Source organism: Podarcis filfolensis (assembly GCF_964270895.1).
Source record: "Podarcis filfolensis genome assembly, chromosome: 5".
NCBI lineage: Eukaryota > Metazoa > Chordata > Lepidosauria > Squamata > Lacertidae > Podarcis > Podarcis filfolensis.
Genome location: NC_139608.1, coordinates 5,477,087 through 5,501,526, shown reverse-complemented (window position 1 = coordinate 5,501,526; position 24,440 = coordinate 5,477,087). Strand labels below are relative to the sequence as shown.

At 49.3% G+C, this 24,440-nt stretch overlaps 1 protein-coding gene across 5 annotated transcripts; it reads left to right on the top strand.

Annotated features, from left to right (window-relative positions):
* Window positions 1–11: 11 nt before the first annotated feature.
* Window positions 12–24,103, top strand: EIF4E2 (eukaryotic translation initiation factor 4E family member 2). 5 transcript variants are annotated; one of them, XM_083612991.1, is made up of 8 exons: window positions 12–199; window positions 3,049–3,163; window positions 5,637–5,771; window positions 9,931–10,035; window positions 10,758–10,910; window positions 11,003–11,139; window positions 21,218–21,298; window positions 23,651–24,103. In XM_083612991.1, the coding sequence occupies exons 1-7, from the start codon at window positions 180–182 to the stop codon at window positions 21,261–21,263; spliced, it is 711 nt and encodes a 236-aa protein (XP_083469117.1). In that variant the 5' UTR covers window positions 12–179; the 3' UTR covers window positions 21,264–21,298; window positions 23,651–24,103. The 5 variants fall into 5 exon arrangements, with proteins under 5 accessions (XP_083469117.1, XP_083469120.1, XP_083469118.1 ...); XM_083612993.1 differs by having other exon boundaries at window positions 56–199; window positions 3,049–3,110; XM_083612994.1 differs by lacking the exon at window positions 5,637–5,771.
* Window positions 24,104–24,440: the final 337 nt, after the last annotated feature.

Below are 24,440 nucleotides of genomic sequence, written 5' to 3'. Positions count from 1 at the left end.
AGCCTCAGCGAAGCCGGCCGGGAGCGGTGGGCCGAGGGGAACCAGGTTCCGCCGGAAGCAAAGGGAGGGCGGCGTAGGCGGCGTGTCTATGGAAGCGGCGGCGGCGGCTGAGCGGAAGTAGCCGGGCGGGCGGCAGGAGGCGAGGCGCAGCGGCGGCGGCGAGAGAGTCACCGAGGAGGATGAACAACAAATTCGACGCGTGAGTCGGAGGCGCCGCGGCTGAGGCCTAGTCGGAGGGGGGTCCCCGTGCAAAGCGGCTCCCCGTCGCCCTCGGCCCGGCCCCCAACCGCCGTTGCGCTCGCGGAGGGGGCCGGAGATGGGCAGCGGGGCAGGCCGCCCTCCATGAGGGCAAGAGCGGAGAAGCTGCGCCTGCCGAAATTCCCCCCTCGGCCAGCAGAATGAGGGTGGGGGGGGGTGTCCCTTCACGGAGGACGGGGCTGCTGTTCTGCCCTCAGAGCTGGAGGCCGTGAATGCTTCCAATTTGAATAAAATACAGTGGTACCTCAGCTTACAGACGCTTCAGGTTACAGACTCCTCTAACCCAAAAATAGTACCTCAGGTTAAGAACTTTGCTTCAGGATGAGAACAGAAATCGTGTTCTGGCGGCAGCGGGAGGCCCCATTAGCTAAAGTGGTGCTTCAGGTTAAGAACAGTTTCAGGTTAAGAACAGACCTCCAGAACGAATTCTTAACCCGAGGTAGCACTGTATTGGTGGGGGGCGGGGCGGGTAGGAGCAGGTAAGCACCGCCCTGCACAGTCGATCACAAGATCACACACCCTTTGAATGGCAATGCCCATAAGTTTTTTTTTGGGGGGGGGGCTCAAATATTTTACTGGGGTGGTGGTGCTGAAGGGACCTCGGCCCGAGGATTTGGCTCCCATGAATGGTCCTGAATGGCAGTTACTGGAAGACTTGGGAGAGGAGAGAGTCACTCTTGTGGTGGGACCCCTCGTGAGGGTTTCCCTGTACAGTGGTACCTTGGGTTACATACACTTCAGGTTACATACGCTTCAGGTTACAGACTGAGCTAACCCCAAAATAGTACCTTGGGTTAAGAACTTTGCTTCAGGATGAGAATTGCAAGGTGGTGGCACAGCGGCAGCAGGAGTCCCCATTAGCTAAAATGGTGCTTCAGGTTAAGAACAGTTTCAGGTTAAGAACAGACCTCTGGAACGAATTAAGTACGTAACCAGAGGTACCACTGTAATGGGCACCTGGTTGGCCCCTGTGGGGGACGGGGGACAGGACAGGGCCGGCCCACCCATGAGGCAAGGTGAAGCGGCAGCAGGTCCCGAAGTAGATCTTTCTCTCACCCCACCCCCCTTGTTCACGGTGTAGATCTTCCCTTACCCCCTGCTTCCCTGACTGGGGTAGGGGAGCCGTTTTGGGGTCCGCCTTAGGTGCTGAAACGCTTTGGGCTGGCCCTGGGTGCTGGACTGGATGGGCTGTTAGCCTGATCCAGCAGAGGCTGTTCACAGCCTCTCTGCATTCTGAGCACAGTGCAGGCTCCAGGGCGAGAGAAGCTGCTGCTTGCCTCGTTCCAAGTCAGCCATCTCTGCAGGGAGAGCTGGAGTGGTGCCCTCAGGTTATTGCTGGACTCTGGCTCCTAGTGGCGTGGCCAGTGCAGAGGGATGATGGGAGTTGGAGTCCGGCGGAAAGGATGTAGCAGGCACAGTGGCTTCAATATGAAGCCTTTCCCTGCCCTATTTGGAGATGCTGGGGGTTGATCTAGGGGCTTCCTGCAGCTGGATCCTGTGAGCTACCACTGAGGTATGGTCTCTTCCCATGTGGGGCAGAGCCCAGTAATGAGGGCAAGGGCAGTCTTCAAGCCTGTGGGAACTACCTGGTTTTATTGCAAGTCTGCCACCTTGCAGTTGTGTGTAAATTCACTGTGGATCAGGAGTTTTGACAGCCAAACAGGGGAAGAGGAAGCCTTTTTGTTTTCATTCTTTAAAATTTGAGAGAGAGAGAGGTGGCAACCCTTTACTGAGCTACCGAAAACCATCTGCCAATCAATCCCATTCTGCCTTCTGCCCAACCCCAGTCCACACAGACTGGTGGTGGCTCTCCTGGATTTCGTACAGGAAACTTTCCTAGACTCACCTGGAAATGCTGTGCATTGGGCCTGGGACCTTCTGCATGCAAAGCAGGCACTCTGTCACTGAGCTGTGTTGCCCTTTGGTAGAGAAAAAATGTGGTTGAGTGACAGTTTGTATTTGTTTAGAAAGGGGCTGTATCTCACTGTTGACGTTCACAAGTCTTGCCACTTTTCCAACGGACACAGGCGCTGTCTTTAACAGGCAGAAATCAAGAGGTGGGTTTCTCCCCCACTGTACCTCAGGTGTATCTGCCTGATATGCACCTGTAGCTGGCAAAGAGATACCCAGGGGGAGATAGTCACCTGTCTGTTCAAACCCCCAACTGACATCTTTGGGTCCAGTCTCAAGATACCCACTTGTTTCTTATTGCAGGCAATCACTTCTCATCTATAAGAAAATACTCCACTAAGACCTGATGTAACTGCCACTGTTTGACCATTATTTAGCACTGTTGACATACTTTCCCTGGTATGGTGGCATGTATCAGGACACAGGAAAGAAGTATAATGGGGGATGTAGTAGGGTGTGCAGATATGGTAGAAAAAAGCGCTGAATTTGTAGTGGACTAGTGGGGTACAATAACACTTTGAAAAATAACTGTGAAAGAAAGAGACTGGGACCTTGCTGGATGATAGGCTAGAGACTGTTTAAGGCAAAAGGAACTCCATTTCACACGACCATCAATGCATGTGATGTTTTATTTTTCTTGATAAATTTTATAAACAGGTCTCTAGCACCAGTAAGTTTACAGTTTTAAACTGGTGTCAGGGATTTATTTATTTTTTTAAAGATGGCAGATATAGGGCAGGCTAAACATATCCAGCTTTTTAAACTGTTTCCTATAAGATTGGTTTCCAGGGGTGTGCTACAAAAGTTCTTCAGACAATACAAAAAAGGAACAGCAGTCATGAGCTTTCAAACTGATTTTTTTATTTACTTCTTTGCCAGTCTGAAGGATGATGACAGTGGAGATCATGACCAGAATGAAGAGAACAGCACACAGAAAGATGGTGAGAAGGAAAAAAATGATAGAGACAAACCCCAAAGTATCAGCAAGAGGAAGGTACGTTCTTTCCTCTTCCTTGTAGACCAGACTGGAGTGTTCGGTTGATGATTCTGAGGGAGCGGGGGAAGCGTTAGCCTATAACTCCAGTGTCCAGAGAATATCTATGGTTAACTTTGACTAAGACCCTTCCCTAGTCTCCATGCCTTTCCTTTGTTAAAGAAAATATGAATTATTTGAAAATGTTTATCTTGAAAGCAGAATTGACTGATAACGAACAATTCCGTTCATCTGTACGGTTCTGGAGTTGGGAACAAATTCAGCCCTAAAGCATTAATGACTTTCCACATGGACAACCCATTATGTTCTCCTGTCTAAGCAAATGGCTGCCATTTGTTCCTTGAGGCTAGGAACATGTCATGAAGGCAAAGTTCCCTAACACTCCTAATACCTACTGAAACCTTGGGCGGCACTTACATGATGTCTGTATCCTCTCCTTGCCAAAGCCCCTTGCAATAGATAATCCCTCTTTCTGCAAGAACACGCTTCCTGACAATAATGGCAGACATTTAGCTGTAGATAAATTTGATACTAGAACTGCGATCCTCCTTGACTCCATCTGGCGCAAGCGCACATGAACCTGCAGAAGTGGCTGCCCACCTTCCCTCTACTTTTCAGTAAGCACACACCTTGACGCAGGATTCATGTGCCTATCCTGCCCGTTGGCTGTGCTTCCTCAGCTCTCTCCTGCCTTCACCAGCAGCCGTGAAGGCAGATGGCCCGCAGTGAGATAGGAAAGGGGTTATTCCTAGCTGTGAATTGCAGGTCACCACCCCTGGTTTAGAGGCTTTTTTGCTACAGAGGCAGCAGGACTGGTGCCCCCGCTCTGCTTTGGAAAGGGGGCACTTGCCTGCCTTTCAAGCAAACTCATTTGTGGACTTTGGGTCTGTTCTTTTCTGTAAGGTTTCCACTGCCCAAAGTTCCTTTGATTAAATGTAACCTAATAGAATACCTTTTATTTTCTGGCAGAGATTCTTCTCTGGGCTTGAGAAGGCTTTTTGTGTAGTTTAGCCCATCTGTTCCTGCCATCCCCTTTGCATTAGAGAGCTGCTGTGGTTGAGGCCCACACCTGTAGGGAACGGTCTGTACTCACCCCTTAGGCTTCCAATTACTGCAAGGTAAAGGTGCCTTGTGTCCCTTTGGCACAACAGCCATGGACTTGGGATGTAAGGTGTGTGCAGGCCTTGAGGAAGGCACAACGTCTTCCTTTTAAAAAGAACCTTTGTGTAGAAATTGCATCCCACTCTAGCATGATCAAATGGAACAAAAGGTGGAAGTAGGTTTGAATGTTGGTGAACTCCTTCAAATTATAAGGGGCAAAGGAAACATGTTGCAGTTGGGAAGAAAAAACGGGGGTGGACACCCAGCAAAATCAAGGACACCCAACTTCTGCAGTATAGGTGTACTCTTCCTCTCCCTGTTGGAATAACCAGCATTTTGCTTGTTATATATAGAACCCCAGGGCCAAGATTCTGACACCGAATAGCTGAACCCAAGCCAGGGAGCAGCATTATCCACTAACAGTGGTGTTCTCCAGTTTCCATTCACTAGCAAATTGCTGAACCTGATCATACTATTGACAGTGAAAGAGAGATGCTGTCTTCTGGCCATCATTTGCATTGATCCCTTTTGTCTGGGGGCTGGGAAGGTGCAAAAACCTGCTAGAGACACCTTGAATTCCTCCTGGGCTCCCTTCAGCAAACAAGCCCCCTCCCCTCCAAGCCAAAGTAGTGGGCATTTTGAGGGAAATGAGAGTTTCCCACTCCAGCCCATCCTTTGTTCAAAAGTTGTGTTCCTGGCAGGAAGGAGCTGGGCTATTTCATACCTGGGGTTATTTCAGTGCAGCTGTTTCTGGGGTGGGAGAGAGATGAAGCCCAGGTTTTCCTGGCTTGCCTTTTGTTAGCTGGGAGCTGAGTTGGGTGATGTTTTGGCCCTGGAAAGCTGTAAAGATGATCACATTTGTTCTAATGTATGCATTACCGACATTTGGTTTTCTTGGTTCGCTTGAAATGTTCAATTCCATCTGTTTTCCCTGCTTGGAACGGGGATAGATTTCTCCATTGCTTCACAGAGGAGACCCCCCACTGCCTGCCCCCGTTAAGATCCGTTATCCTAACAATTGGAGACCTATAAAGGCATGTAGGCAGAGTTCATGAACTGGCCTTGTCTGATGAGTTGCTTTTGAGAAACACAAAACGTCCCTCATGGGGCTCGTCCTCTGCCAGCTTGGAGAAGCTCAAGCATGCTGAGGATTGCTAATTTCTCGTTTGAAGTATAGTCAATTCCTGCCAGACTAATGGTCTGTTTCAAGCTATTAGCAGAGATGGAATTTCAGGAAGAAAATGAGGCTAAAATGTTCTTTCACGCTCCGTGATGGCAGGAGCAGGCAGGCTTCTAATGCTGCAAACATCTTTCAGCCTTCTCTTTAGAGAAATGCATAAGGACAAATGATTTGTTTCAATTCCGCACACAGGCTGTGGTTCCAGGGCCGGCTGAGCACCCCCTGCAGTATAATTACACCTTCTGGTACTCCAGGCGGACCCCCGGGAGGCCCACCAGCTCTCAGAGCTACGAACAGAACATCAAGCAAATTGGCACCTTCGCCTCCGTGAGTTGCATTTCTGTCTTGTCGCTCGTTTAACTGGATTCAGTGCAGCTTGGGGGGCAGGTGTTATCTGCGCATGAGAAGCAAACAGGGAGGGGCCACAGCTCAGCCATCGGGCACATTCTCAGCATGGATAAGATCCCTGGTGCAATCTCCTGTTCTGAAACCCTAGAGGGCGGCTGCCGGTCCAAGCAGGCAGCATCGGGGTAGTGGGGCCAAGGGCAGCTTTGTATATCTCTTACGTTCACAGTGAGTATGTGTGCACTGTCATGTTTAGAGTTAGGCTGGACCGATAGGGGATTCAGAGTGGCAGTGGCTCCCTTGCATCTTGTACGGAGGAATTCTGAACCAGCCACCGTGTGCAGTTTTACATTGTACGGATCTCTCATCACCCTGTGGAAATCACTGCCACAGGGATTGACCATTGGTTTAGATAGCTTTTAAAAAGGGTCAGACAAATTCATGAGAGACGCGTCTCTTTATGCTAGGTAGCCATGGCAGCTAAATGGAGCTTCAGTGGCAGATACCAGGTGCTTTGTGAATATGAGTTAGAGCAGTTGCCTCCAGTCTTCCGAGGAACATCTAGCTGGCCACTTTTGGAGGCAGGATGCTGGAGTTTATGGGCCTCTTGATCTGATATTAGGTCCCACCCTCCTTTTTCAACAGCCACACAGGCAACTTCTCAAAATGCCCCCCCCATCCTGTGTCTCAGCCTAGGTGCTTCCTGTTCTCATGGCCCCATCAGAGAAATGGCGTTCCTTTTCCTCTAAAGCAGGGGTAGTCAACCTTTTTATACCTACCGCCCACTAATGCATCTTTCTTGATGGTAAAATTTCCTTACCGCCCACCAGTGCCTCGATGGAAGGAGGATTCAGCTTGTGCTGTAGAACCCCCTCCCGCCCACCTAGAATCCTGAAATGCCCACTACTGGCTGGTAGGGACCAGGTTGACTACCCCTGCTCTAAAGTGCCCAACATGACCCTGTGTCAAAGGCAAGGTGTGGTTCTGAAAGAAGGCCTTCTCTTGTGTGGTTGTGTGTCTCATTTTAAAATCTTGACATACGTATATAATTCTGTTTGCATGCTACCTTTCCACAGTTCAGGGCATGCTCAAGCTTGCTTACAACGTGAAAAAACTACACATAACTACAACAGAACAATAGTAGTCATGAACAGTAAACAAAACATTAAAAAAGACAAAACCAAACTGAACAGTTTCTGCATAAATCACAACAATATCTAAAATAAAGATGCAAAAGGCAGCTGTTCAGCAGCCTCAGCTTTTGTAGCTGGAGTCAGTCCGGTCCTCATCCTCCCAGGTCAGATGGGAAAAGGCCTGCAAGGCAGGGAGCAGGTCTTCCAGCATATGCTCAGCCCTGGAAAGAAGCTGGCTGAGCAGGTTTGCAGTGCCAAAACTCTTTGGGTGGCAGCGCAGGTGCCTGGATTGTTTTCTAGCCAAAGGGAGGTGTGGTGAGGAGAGAATTCCACTGGCCCTCCTCTCTGGCTTTCTTGTTTAACCAATCAAATGGGACACTTGTGCCCAGCCCCACCTCCCTTTCATGACTGCCTAGCCAATGCCCTAAACCAAAAATAATGAGCAGCTGGAATTACTGTAGTATATGAACAAATGGGAAGATTGCAGTAGAAGTCACAAGTGGGAAAGTTTTGCAGTGAGGAGTGCTCCTGTTTAGTGTGCCAGGCAGACATGTCTTCTTTTCAGGATACTCCAACCCATCCCATTCTTCTTCCCCCCAAAATCAAATTTTCTGTTTCCTCTCTAGGCTGACACCCAGCATTTCTGTGACCGCTGAGCATGCTCAGTCCTCAATAGGCTGTTTTGGGGCTGTCTTTTCCTAAGATAGACAGATAGATAGGTAGACAAGGCCCTCTCTATTCTTGTGGCAGTAAATTGTCTAAAACTGTGCTTGACATTGTGTTTTTAAATTGGTGCAACCGACCCTGGGACCATAAGAAACTGTATTATAATTATTAATAATTTTAATTACTAATGATTTATTGTGCTTTTGCATAGCTTTCCCCAACCTTCCTGATACCATCCTCTTGTTTCTCAGTAGCTCTGTTCAGAACTGAAGCCATGAGCTTGCTGATAGTAAGCATGTGACCCGTTTTCCTTTCCCCATTACTGTCATTTGAAGGACCCACTGAGAATCCTGCATCCACCTAGTGCTTTATGTAGTTCTGGTACTATTGCATATAACCTGAGCCTTAGCCAGCAGTCCTTGGCACCCTTACTTGAGAGTAAGCCTCTGTGAACTCGGTGGAACTTACTTCCTAGTAGATGATGCAGAAGATTGCCTTGCTCGTCTGACAAGTTCTACTCCGCATAATTCAGCACAGTTTCTGCAAGCCTGCAGTTGCTTGTGTCTGGGCCACTGGAGGGCAGCAGCGCTCTCCAGAACCGCTGGCGTGCAGTTATTGCCATGAATTGATCTCCAGGGGTGGCATATTTATTCATTTGCCTAAGATGTGTAACTCCCCATCTAGTTCCTAAAAGCTCGAAAGGCAGAACCCCTTTCTGCAAATGATGTAATAATGCATGTTATATAGCACCGCAAAAAGCTTTGTAGGTGTGGAATTTTAAGGGACGTGAGCTGTATCTGAATTCCATTCTGGCAAGGGGGACTTCTTTTACAATTTGCCGCAGCTTTGGGCATTTTTTTTTTTTTGATAGTCTGAGATGCAAAGCGGTTTGCTGCAGAACAGAGAAGTGGTGCTTTCCTTCTCTTCTTCCTCCTCAGTTTCTTGGACAGTATTAAGTGCCCCATATGATCACTAGCGCCTGTGAGGCCCCTGGACTTTCCATGTTGTTGTTGCTGCAAGTGGCCCCCATTTTGCCGCTGCTTCTGCTCCCATTCTTCCTGAACTTGCACCCCCAATATGACGGTGGGGGTTCCAGTGGCCAGTTAGTCATTCACAATACTACCAGTCAATGGTCTGTTGCTTCACCGTGGCTAAGCACCGTGAAATGTTTCATGGTCCCAAGTTCCTACTATTTTACAAACTTGTGGGAAAGGAGGCTGTATTCTTGCTCTGAAGGCCAGTGAGTCAAAGAGGCTTATGACTTGTATTGAGCAACTGAAGGTGCCATATCTGCACTCAGGCCATTGGCCCATTTAGCCCATATTGCCTGCTTTGACTTGCAGTAGTTCTCCCAAGTACCATCACTTGCTTCCAGATTCTGTCTAGGGACACCAGGGGTTGGGGTAGGGGCTTTCTTTCAGCATGCAATGCATGCAGTCTTATACTATTCTATGGGTTCTTTCCCCCAGCTAAGAGAATGAACTAGAAATCAAGACCTCCCTGGATGAAATTTCACCTTCATTTTTTTTTATTGACTGTTTTATTGTATATGTTATATTCTTTGTGAAGCACTTGGTGATTTCACTTGCAAATAAGCGGCACACAGATTTTGCTTAATAAATACGCATTCCCGAGTTGTTTAATCCCAGCCCTTCCCTGTTTGCATGATGTGATTGTGATTTTATGTTGTAACCTGTGACCTGAGACCTGTGGTTATAGGGTGGTATACAAATTTAATAAATAATACAAATAAGAGTAAGAACTCTCCTACCCCTATGGGATGACTGTAAGGATTATGGCAAGATCACCTATATGAAGCACTTCGAATGCTAAAGGTGGCATATATACGATAGCTGTTTTTAATATTTATATAATGGTTTAGCACACTTCTGCTATGTAACCTACATTTGGTTGGTCAGATGCCAAGCCAGCTTCAGTCGCTGGTGGGGAGCTGCAATGGAAACAGCAACCACACAATGATGCTGTGATTTGGTCACCTGCCTCAAGTGTTGCCTGAGTTCCAAGAAAGAGGCAGCGGCTCAAGTGAGTCAGGGAGTGGTAGGGCAGGTTGCTGTGAAATGTTGTGCAGTCAAGGTAAGTGCAAAGGGACAGACAGACATTTAGCAGAAAGTGGGAGTTAGAATAAGGAAGGGGGTCTTGCCTGTCACTGTTTGTTTTTTTAACCTACCCTTAGACATTTACAATATTACAAGAGATGCTGCTGTCACGCCTTCCTGACTTGGCTGTCTTACAACCACCCATAGCCAGAATCTGAAAAGGAAGACCTGTCTTGGCTCCTGGAAGATTTGCCTGACTTGGCTGTGCTTCTCCTCTTGTTACAGGTGGAGCAGTTCTGGAGATTTTATAGCCACATGGTTCGTCCCGGGGACCTGACGGGCCACAGCGACTTCCACCTTTTCAAAGAAGGAATTAAACCTATGTGGGAGGTGAGTCCTGACAGGTGCTGCAGTAGGAAGGAAACAGGAGAAGATCACAAAAGGGACGCAGAAGCTGAGCTGAGGGGTGCAGATGGGTCTGTAATAGGTCTCACTGGCTGCACTTATATCTGTTTATTTTTCATTTGTTGTTAGTGAGTAATCGTTCAAACTAGGAAATCAGTTTCTGTTTCCTAAGACTGTTTCATCTAAAACTTTTAACTCCCTGCATTTAAGTAAAAATATAGTTTTCAAAGTTGTACCTAAGAGATTTAAATGCAAGAAAAGAAACCAGATATTAAACAGGCCTGCTGGAAGAGACAAAATGCCAGAATACAGAAATAAAGTCCTGTAATCTTCATGCCGTTCAACTGAGATATCCCCTCTACTTTATGTCCCACCCTTCACCCTAAAATCCCAGGGCAGGTGCCAATAGAGTCGTTGGGGGTCTAAGAGAAGCTTTATCGCTATTAACGTAGCTAATATGACATTGAAATAATCCCTTTTCTCAATATACAATTTTGTTCAGGAAAAAGAAATGGTCTGAGGCCTTGTCCTTCCCCTGTTCCTAGGTGCCGTATTGCTCTTATTCGGCCCAACCTGCTGATTTTACTGGGTACAGCCTAAAAGATTGCAAGGACTTCTTTCGTAGAGGCAGCCGGAGCAAGAAAAGCCCTCCCTGGTTTGGGGCAGTGAGAAAGGTGGCCTCATTTTCTTCCTTTTCGTCTTCCCAGGACGACGCCAACAAGAACGGCGGCAAGTGGATCATCCGTCTCCGGAAGGGCTTAGCGTCTCGGTGTTGGGAGAACCTCATCCTGGCAATGCTGGGAGAGCAGTTCATGGTGGGCGAAGAAATCTGCGGGGCGGTCGTCTCCGTCCGCTTCCAGGTAAGGCGCGTTCTGGGTGTCGCGGGACTAGCCTTGCCGCCTTGAGGCGTGGGAGTTCCCCGTTTGCTCACCTCCCGGCATTCGCCCTGCAGGAGGACATCATCTCCATATGGAACAAGACGGCCAGCGACCAAGCGACCACGGCCCGGATACGGGACACGCTCCGGCGAGTGCTGAACCTGCCCCCCAACACCATCATGGAATACAAAACCCACACGGACAGCATCAAGTACGTGCGGCGAGGGGGGAGGGGAGCACTGGCTGTAATGGGCTTGCCTCTGTGTCTGCCGTGTTAATGCAGGGAGCCATTCCTTGTCCTGTAGAGCTGTGAGTGCTGTCACCGCACTGGGACACTTCTGGTGTCTCACATAGCTTCTTCTGTTCTGGCACATGTTGCCTTGAGGGCTGCACACAGCCTGCTTGCTGCCTGCAGTTAGTGGCCTAGCTCACCGGCTTCAGTGCTCTCCACCTTCAAGGGACCCCATTTGTTCATTTATGTAGAGCATTTGTACCTCACTCTTCAGCCAGGAAAGGCTCCCTGGGCAGCTTGCATTCAATCGGAGCAAAACAGTACCTACCCACAAGCACAGCACACAAGGAAAAAGGAACAGGGAGGGAAGAGGAAAATCGGAATCAAAGCTCAGGCAGCAGTTTCTGAATAGTTGCTCCTACCATCTGGCACAGTTCAGGGCAGGAGGTGCCTGTTGGAGCTAGTGTGTCGCAGCAGAACTGGTGGAATAAGCTCTGCTTCCCAGGTGGCAGTTGTGGGAACAGGAGGTCCGATGGAGCTTGTGTGTCCCTTGGTCCGCTAAGGAATCCTTGGGCATCTGCCACAGGGGTCCTAGCATCCTCCAGGTACTTCAAAGTACAAAGACTGTGATCTCGTAACTCATTGGCCAAGCTGATTGGGGATGATGGGAGTTGTGAGTCTGGCAACATATTGGCTCCTCTCCCTGGAGGATTCTGGGAAAGATTCTCATCTGCTTCAGACAGGATTCTGGCCAGGAACTGAGAATGTCTCCTTTAGTACCTCCCTGCGGAGTCAGCTTGCTAGTGGTGAGTTTGAAGGTGGCTTGACTGTGAGTAAGCTTTCAAGGAACGCCAGTGTTCCCCAAAACCAGCCTTGGCCCTCCAGTAGCTGCTTGGTAGAGTGGGCTGGGATTGTGGGTCTCCCCCTTTTCCAAGCCAAGATGGCAGGAGGGGAGGGGGTGTGATTTGAGTGCACCGCATTCCTGGAGACATAAAACACAGAGACTAACGGGGATTTATAGACCCATTAGATTTATAAATGTTCTCAGGAAGGCGCTATGTAAATTTACTGTGCTGTACAAATGATTTCTAATCATAATAAATGCTGTATATTAAATCCTCCCAGCCCCCCCGGTGACAGAGGCCCTTTAACTAGAACAGAGGATTATAGTACACGGAGAGGACAGCTGTATTTTAAATGAGACCGTTATAGTTTACCAGGCCAGGCCATTGAAGATGACTTTTATTCTCCCGCAAAGTGATGAAGGATCGTTGCATATTTAAGAGCTTTCAGATTGGGGGTGAAAAATGTGAAAACCCCTTTTCACTTAAGTGCACTATAAGCAAAGATGCAGGTTGGGACGCGTGGGCTGACGCTGGAAGATTAACGTAGCCAAGGAAGATGGAGGACAGATGAATAAAATGTAGAAGTAGAACTCAGCAGTAAGGGGGTTTTCTGGTCCAGTGAGTGAGCAAGGATGCAGCATGGCACCTGCTTCTTTCCCCCTGGATAGCAGAATCCCAGGGAGGAAAGGAAGCAAGACCATCCCAGAGGAGGGCGTTAAAGGAGGGGTAGCACCACTGGTGGGCGGCACATCCTGCTCCTTCTGGGGTAGTTTGTCCACCTTTGGTCCCCATCTTGCACTCCGCTCTCACCTGTGGTTCTCAGAAGCTGTCAGCATGCAACAGTGGCTACACCCCGGGAAATGGCTTTGACTGGCTGGCTAAACCAGGCGACGGTAGTCGATGGGTCCGAAACCCATCAGTGAGTTAGGGACTTCCCCTGCATGCAGAGACAGGTTCCAGCGGGTTGAGTGAGTGAGACCAATAGTGTTTCCAGCATTCAATAAGGCGGTGTCTGCATATTCTGTAGAGGGAAATGAGAGGCAGACAGAGCTCGTCCTGGGAAGGTAACCCATCTAGAAGGAGGAAAACTCATCCTAAACTTCTGCTGCCTTGCAGGATATCTTTGGGAGGAGAAAAGGGTTAGGAGTAAATTCTACACATATCCGGAGTGGAGTCCCTAAGTCTTCTGGTGGCATCTGGTACACCTCCTTCCTGCAACTCCTGCAGCCAAGCTGGTGCCAAACGTACAGTATTTAGATCCCATCAGTGAGGCCAAGAGGGGGGTCTTGTTGTCTGGGCAGCCCAGGACCTCCAGACACACTGCCCAGGCTTGCGCCCCAGGGAGGTCCAACCAGCTGCCTCTGAAAACTCATGAGCAGGGATGGAGACAGCCATCCCTTCTGTTACTTGTCCTTCAACTTCCGGTTCTCAAAGGTATACTGTCCCTGATCGTGGAGGTTGCATCCTGACATCCATTAATGCCGGGAGGTTGGCAGACTTCATTTGCAAGTTGCCTGAGCTGTAGGCTGTTAGGAAGCGGGTTGGAAGGCAGGAGCAATTCCACATCCAGTCCTAAGCTAGGTACTCTCTGCCCTGATGGAGCTGCCAGGTAGTAGAATCCTGAACTTGCCCATCCCAAGCCAGTGCATCATTGGCAACTTTGTGCAGGACATGTCAGATGGCGGCTAAGAGCCAAGGCAGCTGCTCCCTATTGGGAGGGGGCTTTTCTTTTCGGATCTTTGAAGGAGGTGAGGAATTTGATGGTTTTCAAACATGGGGAAAGATGAAGAAACATTTCGCACCCTGTGTCTAGTGAGAAGAGGGCAATTAGTAATGGGTTTAAGTGCAGGAGGATTCATTTAGACTGGCAACTTAGACCCTTTTCAGGCTTGCGTTGTAATTGCATCCTGCAATGTAGGACCCATTTCTCGTTATTTACCATGTGTCCATCTTTCCCCTCCCTTCTTCCTCCCTCTTTTTCTCCCTCTGTCTGTCTCTCTGTAATTCCCCTATTTCGCCCCCACCTCGTTTCTCTCTCTCCCTCTCCGCCACCCCAATGAAAACCCCCAAGTGACATTGGAAAACCAGTGGTAGCATTGCTGGTGCAGCTTGCTTCAGGTTGGGGTGAGACCCACCCATTGAACACTACCTCTGCTCAGCTCCATCCGGCATGGCCAGCGGTTAGGGCCAATGGGAGTTGGAGTCCAGTAATACAGTGGTACCTCGCAAGACGAATGCCTCGTAAGACGAAAAACTCGCAAGACGAAAGAGTTTTTCGTTTTTTGAGTTGCTTCGCAAGACGAATTTCCCTATGGGCTTGCTTCGCAAGATGAAAACGTCTTGTGAGTTTGTTTCCTTTTTCTTAAAACCGTTAATACCCAGGGAATCCGTGCTTCGCAAGACGAAAAATTCGCAAGACGAAAAAACTCGCAGAACGAATTAATTTCGTCTTGCGAGGTACCACTGTATTAGGAAGGCCAGAGGTCCCCCACCTTGGCTTGGGTGAAATATTGTGTTTGTGTGGGGTGATGGGAGGCAGAGTCATTTCTTGATGGTGCAGCTTATCTAGGGAAGTTTGTGGAATCCTTTTATTTTTGGAGAAAGTGATTCATGTTGGGACTGTTGCACAAGAAAAATCGGGGAGTGGGGAGCATCTCATGTTGAGATAGTTGCCAGTTTTCATCGAGAGTCCCTGGTGTCCATGATGGTACTTCTGGATGTGAGAGTGTTGTGATTGCATGGGTGGGTATTTAACTTGGCAATCAATATAGAACAAAAGGTTTTTTGGGGGGGAGTATTCTGATACTGTTCTGCCCATCACCCATCTGCTTTTGTTTCTGCATTGAGTAGCCGTTGCTCAGTTGTTGATCTAGGGCTGGCTTTTATTTGTAAAAACGTACCGCTAAATTTGCATGTTGGTTTAATTTTTTTGATAATGAAAAGATAACATAGACTTATTCTGCAGGCTTATAATCAACTGAAGTTGGGGCACATATAGTGGGGGTTAAGAATAAAGACCCAACACACAGTGCACCACACACAATACTGTAAAATAGTTCAACAAAATGCAATGCTAATAGAATAAATTCAGTGAATCACAGCTCTAAAATAAATCAGACTTTGATTCTGCACCCCCTTGTAGTCAGTACAAATGAAGCTGTGAAACTGGTAATTCCAGAGTCCCTCCCTCCCCCCCCCTCTCTCTCACACACACAAATGTATGTATAGACATATGCAGACTAGCTAGGGTAGACAGGGAATGAATTTCGTCACAAACAGGTGTCAGCTGAGTTTTAGAGAGCAGCAGAATAGATGAGGCAAATTTTCCAGTATCCGCTGCACAGTAGCGGATCCCCATCAGTTTCCTGGAACTCCAGCATATAAGGACTTAAGGCCTCTGATTCACCAGGCACTGCAGGGAAGAGAAATCTCCAGAATTTTATTATCAGATTGATGGAAAATGCATCATGCAGCAAGGCAGTGTGCCTGTTGGTCTTTGCTTTAATGGAGCCTTCACTGCCTGCTTTACGGTACCTTTGCTCGCTCGGGGGGTAATTTGTGTTCCCATCACTTCATTATTTATGCCCTGAGCCCAGTTTGGGATAATGTGAGTTCCCGGGTCTCACAGCCTTTCCTCTCTGGGCAGCTGAGCTGCCGCTTATAATCCCCCTCTGGCGGGCTCAGCTCTGAACCCTTCCTTGCATTGTGAAGGTGACTCGGGAGGTAGCAATCCACGGAAGTTTGCCCTCCGCTGATTGTTTTGCTCATTTACTGACAGTGTTAGCTGTCTGCCGGCTGCCTTTCAGCCATTAGAGCTCCCCCGGTGGTTTGTGATTAAAAACACAAACTAAAAGGATTTGAATATCAAAATGAAGAGGTAAGCTGGCACAGGGGGCTGCCTGGGTCTTCTCTTCATGCGAGCACACTTTTCTGTGCCTGCATCAACCCCTGTTTGCAAGGGCATTCCTCCAAAACCATGCAGTCTCACTGTGGAAGAAACAGACCCCTTGCCACAATCATTTGTTGTGAGGGTGCAAGGCTCTCTTCCAGAACTACAGAAGCAAGTCTTGTGGCACTTCCTAAGCCTGGGGTAGCATGCCGGTGACTAAATAGATCAGTAGTTCCCAAACTTTTTGGGTCCCTGCCCCCTTGGTTCCATAAATACCTCTCCAGTGCCCCCCACCCTATAAAAAAGCCTTAGTTGGATGAGCAATTTTCACAACCCGCTAAGGAAGGTAACATCAGAGTAAAATTCGAAATGGGCAATTAATTGCACGTCTATTCAAAATCCAGTTAAACCTATTTAGTTTAATTATATCTACAAAATTCATGAGCAAGTTCCAGTGATAGTCATTTGCACCTTCTGCGCCCCGTTTCCATCCGCTTGCCTCTTTGTGGCTCCTCACAGGGTGGTACTGTTGGTGGAAGTCAGTTGGCTGTTCACCACAACTCAAGCCATGTGATGCATCAGCTGAGTACAGGGAGCCCCAGCAGAGTCTTCAGAGATTTCCTGCTCTCATCAGAGCAGCTTCTTCCAGAGTTCCCGGTTAAGGGAAAAACTCCTCTCCCACACAGCTCAAAGCAACAAAGTGTTTACTGTCTTCTGGTGCAAGACAAAGCTAAACAATACTGTCTAATATATACAGTTCTTCAGGGCTTTGAAGTCAAGATACATATGCACAGAGCCACAAAAACTATCACCATGCTAGCTAATGTTGCTGTGTCAAACCCATAGCCTCTTCCCCTAACTCTTGCATATTCAGAGTCAGACCCTGAACAGCAAACAGGACAGGACTTCAGGATATGGACCTGCCAGGACATAACAAAAGCAACACCCTAGAGACTACAGTGGTGCCTCGCAAGACGAAATTAATCCGTTCCGCGAGTCTCTTCGTCTTGCGGTTTTTTCGTCTTGCGAAGCACGGCTATTAGCAGCTTAGCGGCTATTAACGGCTTAGCGGCTAAGCGGCTTAGCAGCTATTAACGGCTTAGCAGCTTAGCGGCTTTAAGAAAAAGGAAACAAACTCGCAAGAACTCGCAAGACGTTTTGTCTTGCGAAGCAAGCCCATAGGGAAATTTGTCTTGCGGAACGACTCAAAAAACTGAAAACTCTTTCATCTTGTGAGGCATTCGTCTTGCGAGGCATTCGTCTTGCGAGGTACCACTGTATTGGACTCGTCTCTGTGTTCCTGAACCAGTGGGGAGGGTGCATGGCTCAACAAGCCATACACTCGACCTCGGTGGTGTTGCTATGGTAACCCAGTGCACCTGGCACCTTATCTCCAAACATCCGGTCATGGGGGGTGTCAGACCAAGCACTGTGCAATTTAACCCATTGTTCACGTTACACCAACAAGTGCTGCCCACTTTGGGAGCCACTGATCTTGATGGTATCGGACTGCATCTCCCATCAGCCCCACCTTCCGTGGCCAGCGATGGGCGTTGGAATCCAACAACAGCTGGAAGGCCACCACCTCCCCACCTCTGTTCCAAGTCAGTGGTCACCAGCCCTCCATGCCCTCTTTCCTCCCAGCCCTCTGCCCCCCATGAGAAACTTAGAAACGCTTCTCCGGCCCCAGTTTGCTCTTGGTGGCCATTTCAGGGCTTCTCAGGCTGGGCCTAAGAGCTTTAAACTGAAGGCCTCCACCTCCCTTCTCTCACACCATTTTCAGCTCAAAGAGAGTTCAGCCCCGGGAGTCAGAAGTGTCTAAGCCCTGGAATCGCTTTGCACTCTCGGTCCTCGCTGCAGCGCAAATCCTTCTTTGTCTCCAGGAGGCTCGGGCAAAAGGACCTGTTCCAGTTGCTCCTGAGCGTGGCAGCAGGGCTGGGGATTTTGCTTCTGCACCAAAGTGGTCCTGTGGGTCAGCGGGATTGATCTCTTTCCCGTCCACATTGCATGGAGCCAGAGGGACAGGAAAGGCCAGCTCGTGGGGCAGGCAGGGGAGAAGCAAACTGACTGAAGTTGTGCCAGCTTGAGTCAACAATGCTTCTTAATTGAGCCCCTTCACAGCAAGGCATTAATTGGCCCCCGTGGCAGCTTCTGCAACTCCAGCTGACAGAGAGCGAGCGGCCTTCTTCCTTGGTCCCACAGAAACATTCCCCCTCCTAAAGACACTCCCTGGGATTCTGGCTGCAGGATTACTAGGAACACATTCAATCCCACACTCATCTGGTATGGAAGGAAAGCGGAATTGGGGGAAGGGTCTGTCATTTGATAGAAGGAACTCACCCCACACAAGCCTCTGGGATTCTCCAGGCAAATCTCAAAGCAACAGAAGTAAGGGTTGTGATTGAGAAAAAACGTGTGATGTAGACAGATCGTGATGACAAAATCTGCACCTCTTTTGGTCATGAGGGAGCAACACTGGTGACTCCTAGGTGGGATTGCTGGCAAGTTGTGAGGCAGCAAATCTGTTGAGATCTAGGAGCGAGGGATTTGGAGAAAATCCATAGTTTGGCTTGAAGTGCAACCCTGGAAACCCACCGTCAGCCAGTGCAGACATCTTTGAGCTAGGTGAACCAATGTGTCGTGACTCGGTAAAGCTTGCACTCCAGCCTGAAAAGTAGCGTTACAGGGGAGAAACCAGTGAGGGGTGTAGAGATTGTGAAAGCCGGATTGGCTCTCCCCCCTGTGCTGCTGTAGAAGAGTTTCAGAGAAGAGAGTATTTCTGGCAGCAGAAAGCCACGCGAAGGGGCAGTCGTTAAGGTAATCGTCTTCTCTCCCAATTCCGCCTCCATTTGTCTGACTCCGCAAAGCAGGCAGGTTCCCCCCCCCCCCATTTCCTGCTCACTTGGCCCATCAGTGAGAAAAATAGCGCCAGAGGAGGCAACATTAGGCCCATTCCCCGAGATTTATCTGAAAGCACTTTTGCTGCAGATAGTGATCGCGCTTTTATGTTTATTGTGGGTGTCATTAGCTAAGCAGATTTAAGGCAGGACGTGACTGGCAACAATTGGCTTCCGCTTTCCAATCAAAAAATGGCTCTATTAACGGACTTGTGTTCAGCATGCAGCATGATGCATTGCCCAGGGTTCTTCTCAGGCCTGAGTGTGGTGGAGAAATTTCATCGCTTGTAAGCTCTCCCATGTTTTCGGCGGGGGGGGGGGGGAGGTTTTAGGCAGCGAAAGCAAGATATCAGCTTGCTTGGGAGTTTCCCTCCCAGTTAAAGGGCTTCAGGTTTTAGGGGTTCAGAGATCTCCCAGCTGGAGCCTTTGGATTTTGAGGCCTCTGTTGACCATGCTAGACTAGGTGTTCAATTGCTCTGAGACAATGAGATGCGGTTTCTTATATATCCTGGAAAAGTGGGCCAGGGAGAAGAACTATTGGAAATAAGGTGAGCATGGCAAGGCCTGTACAGAACTGTGGAATAGTAGAGTGGAAGTGACCATGGGGTTCATCTAGTCAAGCCCCCTGAAACCCAGGAATCTTTTGCCCAACGTGGGGCTCGAACCCATGGACCATAGGGTAGGAAGGGAGGAGCATAGCTCAGTAGAGGAGCACATGTTTTGCATCCATGCTTTATGCTGCCTCCCTGGCATTTTCAGTTAAGGACCTCATGTAGCACTGAGAGGTGGTGGTGGTCAGTAAACAGGCCATATTGAGCTAGATTAGTGTTGGACAACCTCAGTTGCATGTGGGCATCCAGGACTCATGTGTGTGACCACCAGGACTCTACCTGGCCTGCATCCCTCCCCTGCTCTGCTTTATAGCCTCTGTTAGTTCTTCTGCCTGGCTGTAATGTGCCCTTGATCTCAAGGATTCTTGTCTTGGAATAATAGAATTGGGAGAGACCTAGTCCAATCCCCTGCAATGTAGGAATCTCAGCTAAAGCATCCAGGGCAGATGGTCACCCAACCTCTGCTTAGAAACCTCCAAGGATGGAGAGCCCACCACCTTCTGAGGGAGTCTGTTCCACTGCTGAACAGCTCTTCCTTTCAGAAAGTTCTTCCTGAGGTTTAGTCTGAATCTCCTTTCTTGTAACTTGAAGCCATTGGTTCGAGTCCTACCTTCCAGAGCAGGAGAAAACAAGCTTTCTCCATCTTCCATGGGACAGCTCTTCAGATATTTGAAGAGGGCTATCATGCCTCCTCTCTGTCTCCTCTTTTCCAGGCTAAACATACCCAATTCCTTCAACCGTTCCTCATAAGGCTTGGTTTCCAGGCTCTTGATCACCTTGGTCTCCCTCCTCTGCACACCTTCCAGCTTGTCAATATCTTTCTTAAACTGGGGCACCCAGTATTCCAGGTGTCATCAAACCAAGGCAGAATAGAGCAGTGCTATTACTTCCTTTGATCTGGCCACTAGACATGCCTTGATAGGGGAGAGGAAGGGGAGTGTGAGCAAATTGACACGTGTTGCTGCCCCACTTTTGCCTCTGGCCCTGCTGGCCCCCACTGGCATGTGGCCCCTGGGAAGTTGCCTAGAAGAGAAAGCAGCCCTCCGTTGGAAAGAGGTTCTCCACTTGTGAGCCACCCTGACCAATTGCCAGGTGGCTCAGTGAAAGTTGGTGGAGAGGGACCATGGCTCAATAGCACAGGGCTGCTTGTTGGAGGTCCTGGGTTCAAACCCTGCCCCCTCTAGCGATCAGAGCTATCAGGGCTGGGAAAGAGAGGCACACATCCCAGAAAGCTGTCTGGGGAGCCGCTCCCAGACAGAAAACAAGGGGCTGGATGGATTAATGGTCTGTATCCATACAAGGTAGCTGGATGTACTTCTTTGTGTCTCTGAATACCATTATTTGCGCCGTGTTCGGTATGCGTGGAACTTTACAGAGAAACAGAAGATTAAAAACAGCATGGATCTTTGCCCCAAGAGCCCCCCCATCTCGCTTCCAACAGAGGGAGGGGAGGAGTGGGTGAGGCGAGGGGGAAATGGGAGCAAATGCTGCCTGCTCGGGCGTCGTGGGGCTGGGGCACACGATGAAGAGCTCCTGACCTGCCTTCTGCCCCCCTGAGATGCCTGGGCTCCATTTTCAAACTGGCTTCCCTTGCTAGGAGCCTTCTCTGCGCCTTCCGGGCAAGCACTTTAAAACTGCACACGATTGCTCTTTTGCTCTTGTTCAGAGTTAAAGCCTTTTGTTTGAAGTGCTCGTTTTCTTTTCTTTTCCTCTCCTCTGTGTGTGTGTGTGTTGTCATCGTTGTTTTATCCCCTTCTCTTCCTCCCCACCCTACCCTCTCCCCATTTTCGTCCGTCCCCCCCTCTGGCTTGCCAGGGCCTGGGAGGAGTTTCATGGGCTGGTGAACAGTGGCGGCCGCTGAACGGGGGCTCTTCCTCCCTGTCTCACACACCCAGGGTAGGGCCTCATATTTCTTCTTACACGATTCTGAGGTGCACCTCTCAGCCAGAGCCCCCCCTCCCCTCCCCTCTCTCCCTCCCCAGCACAGACTCTTGGTCACTCTCAGCCTGGGCAGCTCCCTTGTCCCACTGCCGGGACAACCCATTGGTCTTTCTCTGTCGACAAGATTTGCTGCGATTCTTAACGCTGCTCCACAGCAGCCTTGCAGATCAGACCGCAAAGTGTTGCTCGCCTTGGCTGACCTACGTGAAGCCAGTTCTGGTCTCCAAGGGGGAAAAAGGAGACAAAACAGACCTTTGTCAACGTTACCTGTAGACAAGGTGTGGGGAAACTTTGGTCTTCCAGGTGTCGCTCAACTCTACAACTCCCATCATCCCATTACGGAGTCTGTTTTTAAATGAGAATCAGGACTTGGTGGATAAATCGGATTTCTCTCATATGGTTATAGCCACATTCTGGAAGGATGTAAGAGGCACGAACTTGAATGCTTGGTACAATAGTGTGTGGCGTATAGCCCTTATGGAGAAATTGACTCACAAATTGAGGCTGGCGAGAGGAACAAAGCACAACGACACCTTTGCGGGAGAACGATGGAGCTTTAGTTTGTTCTCCAGTAAAACTAAAGACCAGTTCCAAAGGTTTGAAATAGCTTGTGGATCACTTAATAAGGATGTGTAGGAGAGATGTGTACTGTTATAAGTTGTATTGCGTGTACGAGAATACAAGTTTTCATAATGTAATTTGAGGGGGAGGGGTTCTGGGGAAATTTAAAGAAGAAGAATGAAAAGCAACCTGCCCAACTCCCTTCATCCCTGGCCATTGGCCATGCTTGCTGGGGCTGATGGGAGTTGTAGTTGAGCAACATCTGGAGGGCCAAAGGTTCCCTGCATCTGCTGTGGTCAGTCTTCCACTCAGTAATATCAGCTCTCTATGAGCCTACACTAATAGTGGAAACCAGGTTCTCTAATGGCCGTATGTTAGCTGCCCACTTCCAGACAGCCCCTTTGCCTGTTTGCAAAGGTCGCTGTTCCAGAGGGGGGAGGCCTTGTGAGGCTGAGAGGTACGTCTCCCACTTGCTTGTGTTGGGTGGATGCCAGCTGTTAGAGCAGGGAGCAGAGCAAGGGCCCCCCAGTCCTGCAAACATTTTATACAGTCTAAGTCAAGTGTCACAAAGCACAAACACAAGAGGTGGAGATTTGTGTCTCCTTCCACAGGGTAATATGAGCTTGCTGCCCTGACGCATAGTGGCTGAGCCACGCTGGTTCCTGGGGAGGAGATGTGCATTCCTCGCCACTCTGCAGTGTGGCCTGCAGAGCAGCAAGAGTGTTATGTTCAGAGGCCCCCTTTACATGCATGTGCACCTGTTTATGAAGCATGGTGCAAGGTTGCACCTGAAGGACCTGGCGCACTTACCCTTCCCTCTTGTCCCAGGTCCTCCAGATGTTCTCACTCTGCCTTGCTTTTGACAGCCTTTGCAATAGTTTTGCAGGCCAGGCCAATCCTGTATTTCCCCCCTGTGGGTTTCTCCAGTCGCCCTTGCCCAATGGAGTTTGCTCTCTGAGCATCTTACCAAGCCCATTCCAGGCTTTTTGTGGCATCCTACATGGCTGCTAGTGGGGAGATCTTTTAGCTCCCCTTCCACTTCTGAGTCGTCTCATTTTCCCTCCCCTGATCTAGCAGAGCTGCATCTTCCCAGATCAGATTCTTAGGCTCGCCTTTCTCAAACACACAGGCCACCCCCTTTACTGTTGTTAGGGGAGCTATGACCTGTTCAGGGGGCAACGTTTTGAACAGAACCAGAAATGGTTGCGGGGGGAGTGGGGTTGTGTTGGGAATGCAGTTGGGAGGATAATGTACACTTTGATAGGGAATTGAATTATATTGGATGCATGTGGCTAACAGCACCAACCATTAAATTGAAGGAAGGGATGTTCAGAATCCAATTTTTCTTCCTTGATCCACCTACCTGCAGTTCTGCTGGTACTACAGGTCACAAGCTGTTCTATTCACTTTTTGTCTTTACGTGCTTGGGAGGCACTCTTCCCATCAGTGAAGAGTTGGGGGATATCTCAAGCAATGCAGTTCCTTGTGATAGACAGGGTCTCAGGATGCCTGTTTATAATTATTTTTATTATTGGATTTCCTGGGCCTACCTGTGGCCGAAATTCATGCCCTGCACTTGTTCACTCAGCAACCTTTTTTTGTTTTTGCTGCATCGGGGGGACGGGGGATGACACAACTTGAACATGTTTGACTACTGAATTGCCCCCGAGCATTGTAGACCAAACTGCAGCTGCTTTTCTTGGACAGAATACATTTGCTAACCGCCTTCCCTCCTCTGTCTTTCAGGGATAACTCAAGCTTCCGAAATACCAAGATCGCACTGTGAGGAGCAGAAGGAGGAGGGGATACAGCACTCAGCTCCTCCTCAGCCTGGCCCAGAAAAGGCGGGCAGGGGGAGAGGAGGGTTTTTCTGTGTGCATGTGTCCACTGGCTGAGGAGGCTCGCAGGATGGCCTGGGCATTTGACACACAATGGCTTTCACCCCTGTGCCAAAGACTGACCTTCCGGCACCCAAGCATCTTGGTCCAGCCCAGTGGGTGACCGTACTTTGCATTCCACACCGGAGCCCGGGTGCCCTACCGCCTCGTTTCTCTTCGATGTGGAGGGTCCTCCTGCTAAGTGGCTCTTCCTGCCCAGGGATTTCCAGTATTAACCGGATGTCTGCTGCAGAGGCGGAGGCAGTCCGGCGATTGGCAGGTGCCCCCATTTCACCTCTGCCAATAAACGATTAGGCCTCTACTCCCTCCTCCTTGTCGTTGTGTCTGCTTAACAGGTATCTGAGAGGGCGACCTGCTTGGAAGACCTTAAGGGGAGGAGTTGAGCACTCTCTTTGACTTCTGGGGGAACACAGGCAGGTGCTGGGGCTGGGGATTTAAGCAGGTTAAATGTGCATGACCGCGCATTTACACTCGGGGTGGCGGGCTTTGCAGGTTCTCTTCAGGCTGCCCCAGTTGCAAAGTTAACTCAGCTAATAAATCAGTCAAACATGACAGGTGTTTAAGGTCTCTTGGCCATGGCAGTGCAATAGAACAGGAGCAAGAATTCAAAGGTTATTAAGAAAACAGACCAGGGACAA

Coding starts and splice junctions, on each gene's coding strand:
- EIF4E2 (XM_083612991.1), top strand. CDS start 180: ATGAACAACAAATTCGACGC. Junction 10,911..11,002: donor TCGTCTCCGTCCGCTTCCAG/GTAAGGCGCGTT, acceptor TTCGCCCTGCAG/GAGGACATCATCTCCATATG. Junction 11,140..21,217: donor ACCCACACGGACAGCATCAA/GTACGTGCGGCG, acceptor CTGGCTTGCCAG/GGCCTGGGAGGAGTTTCATG.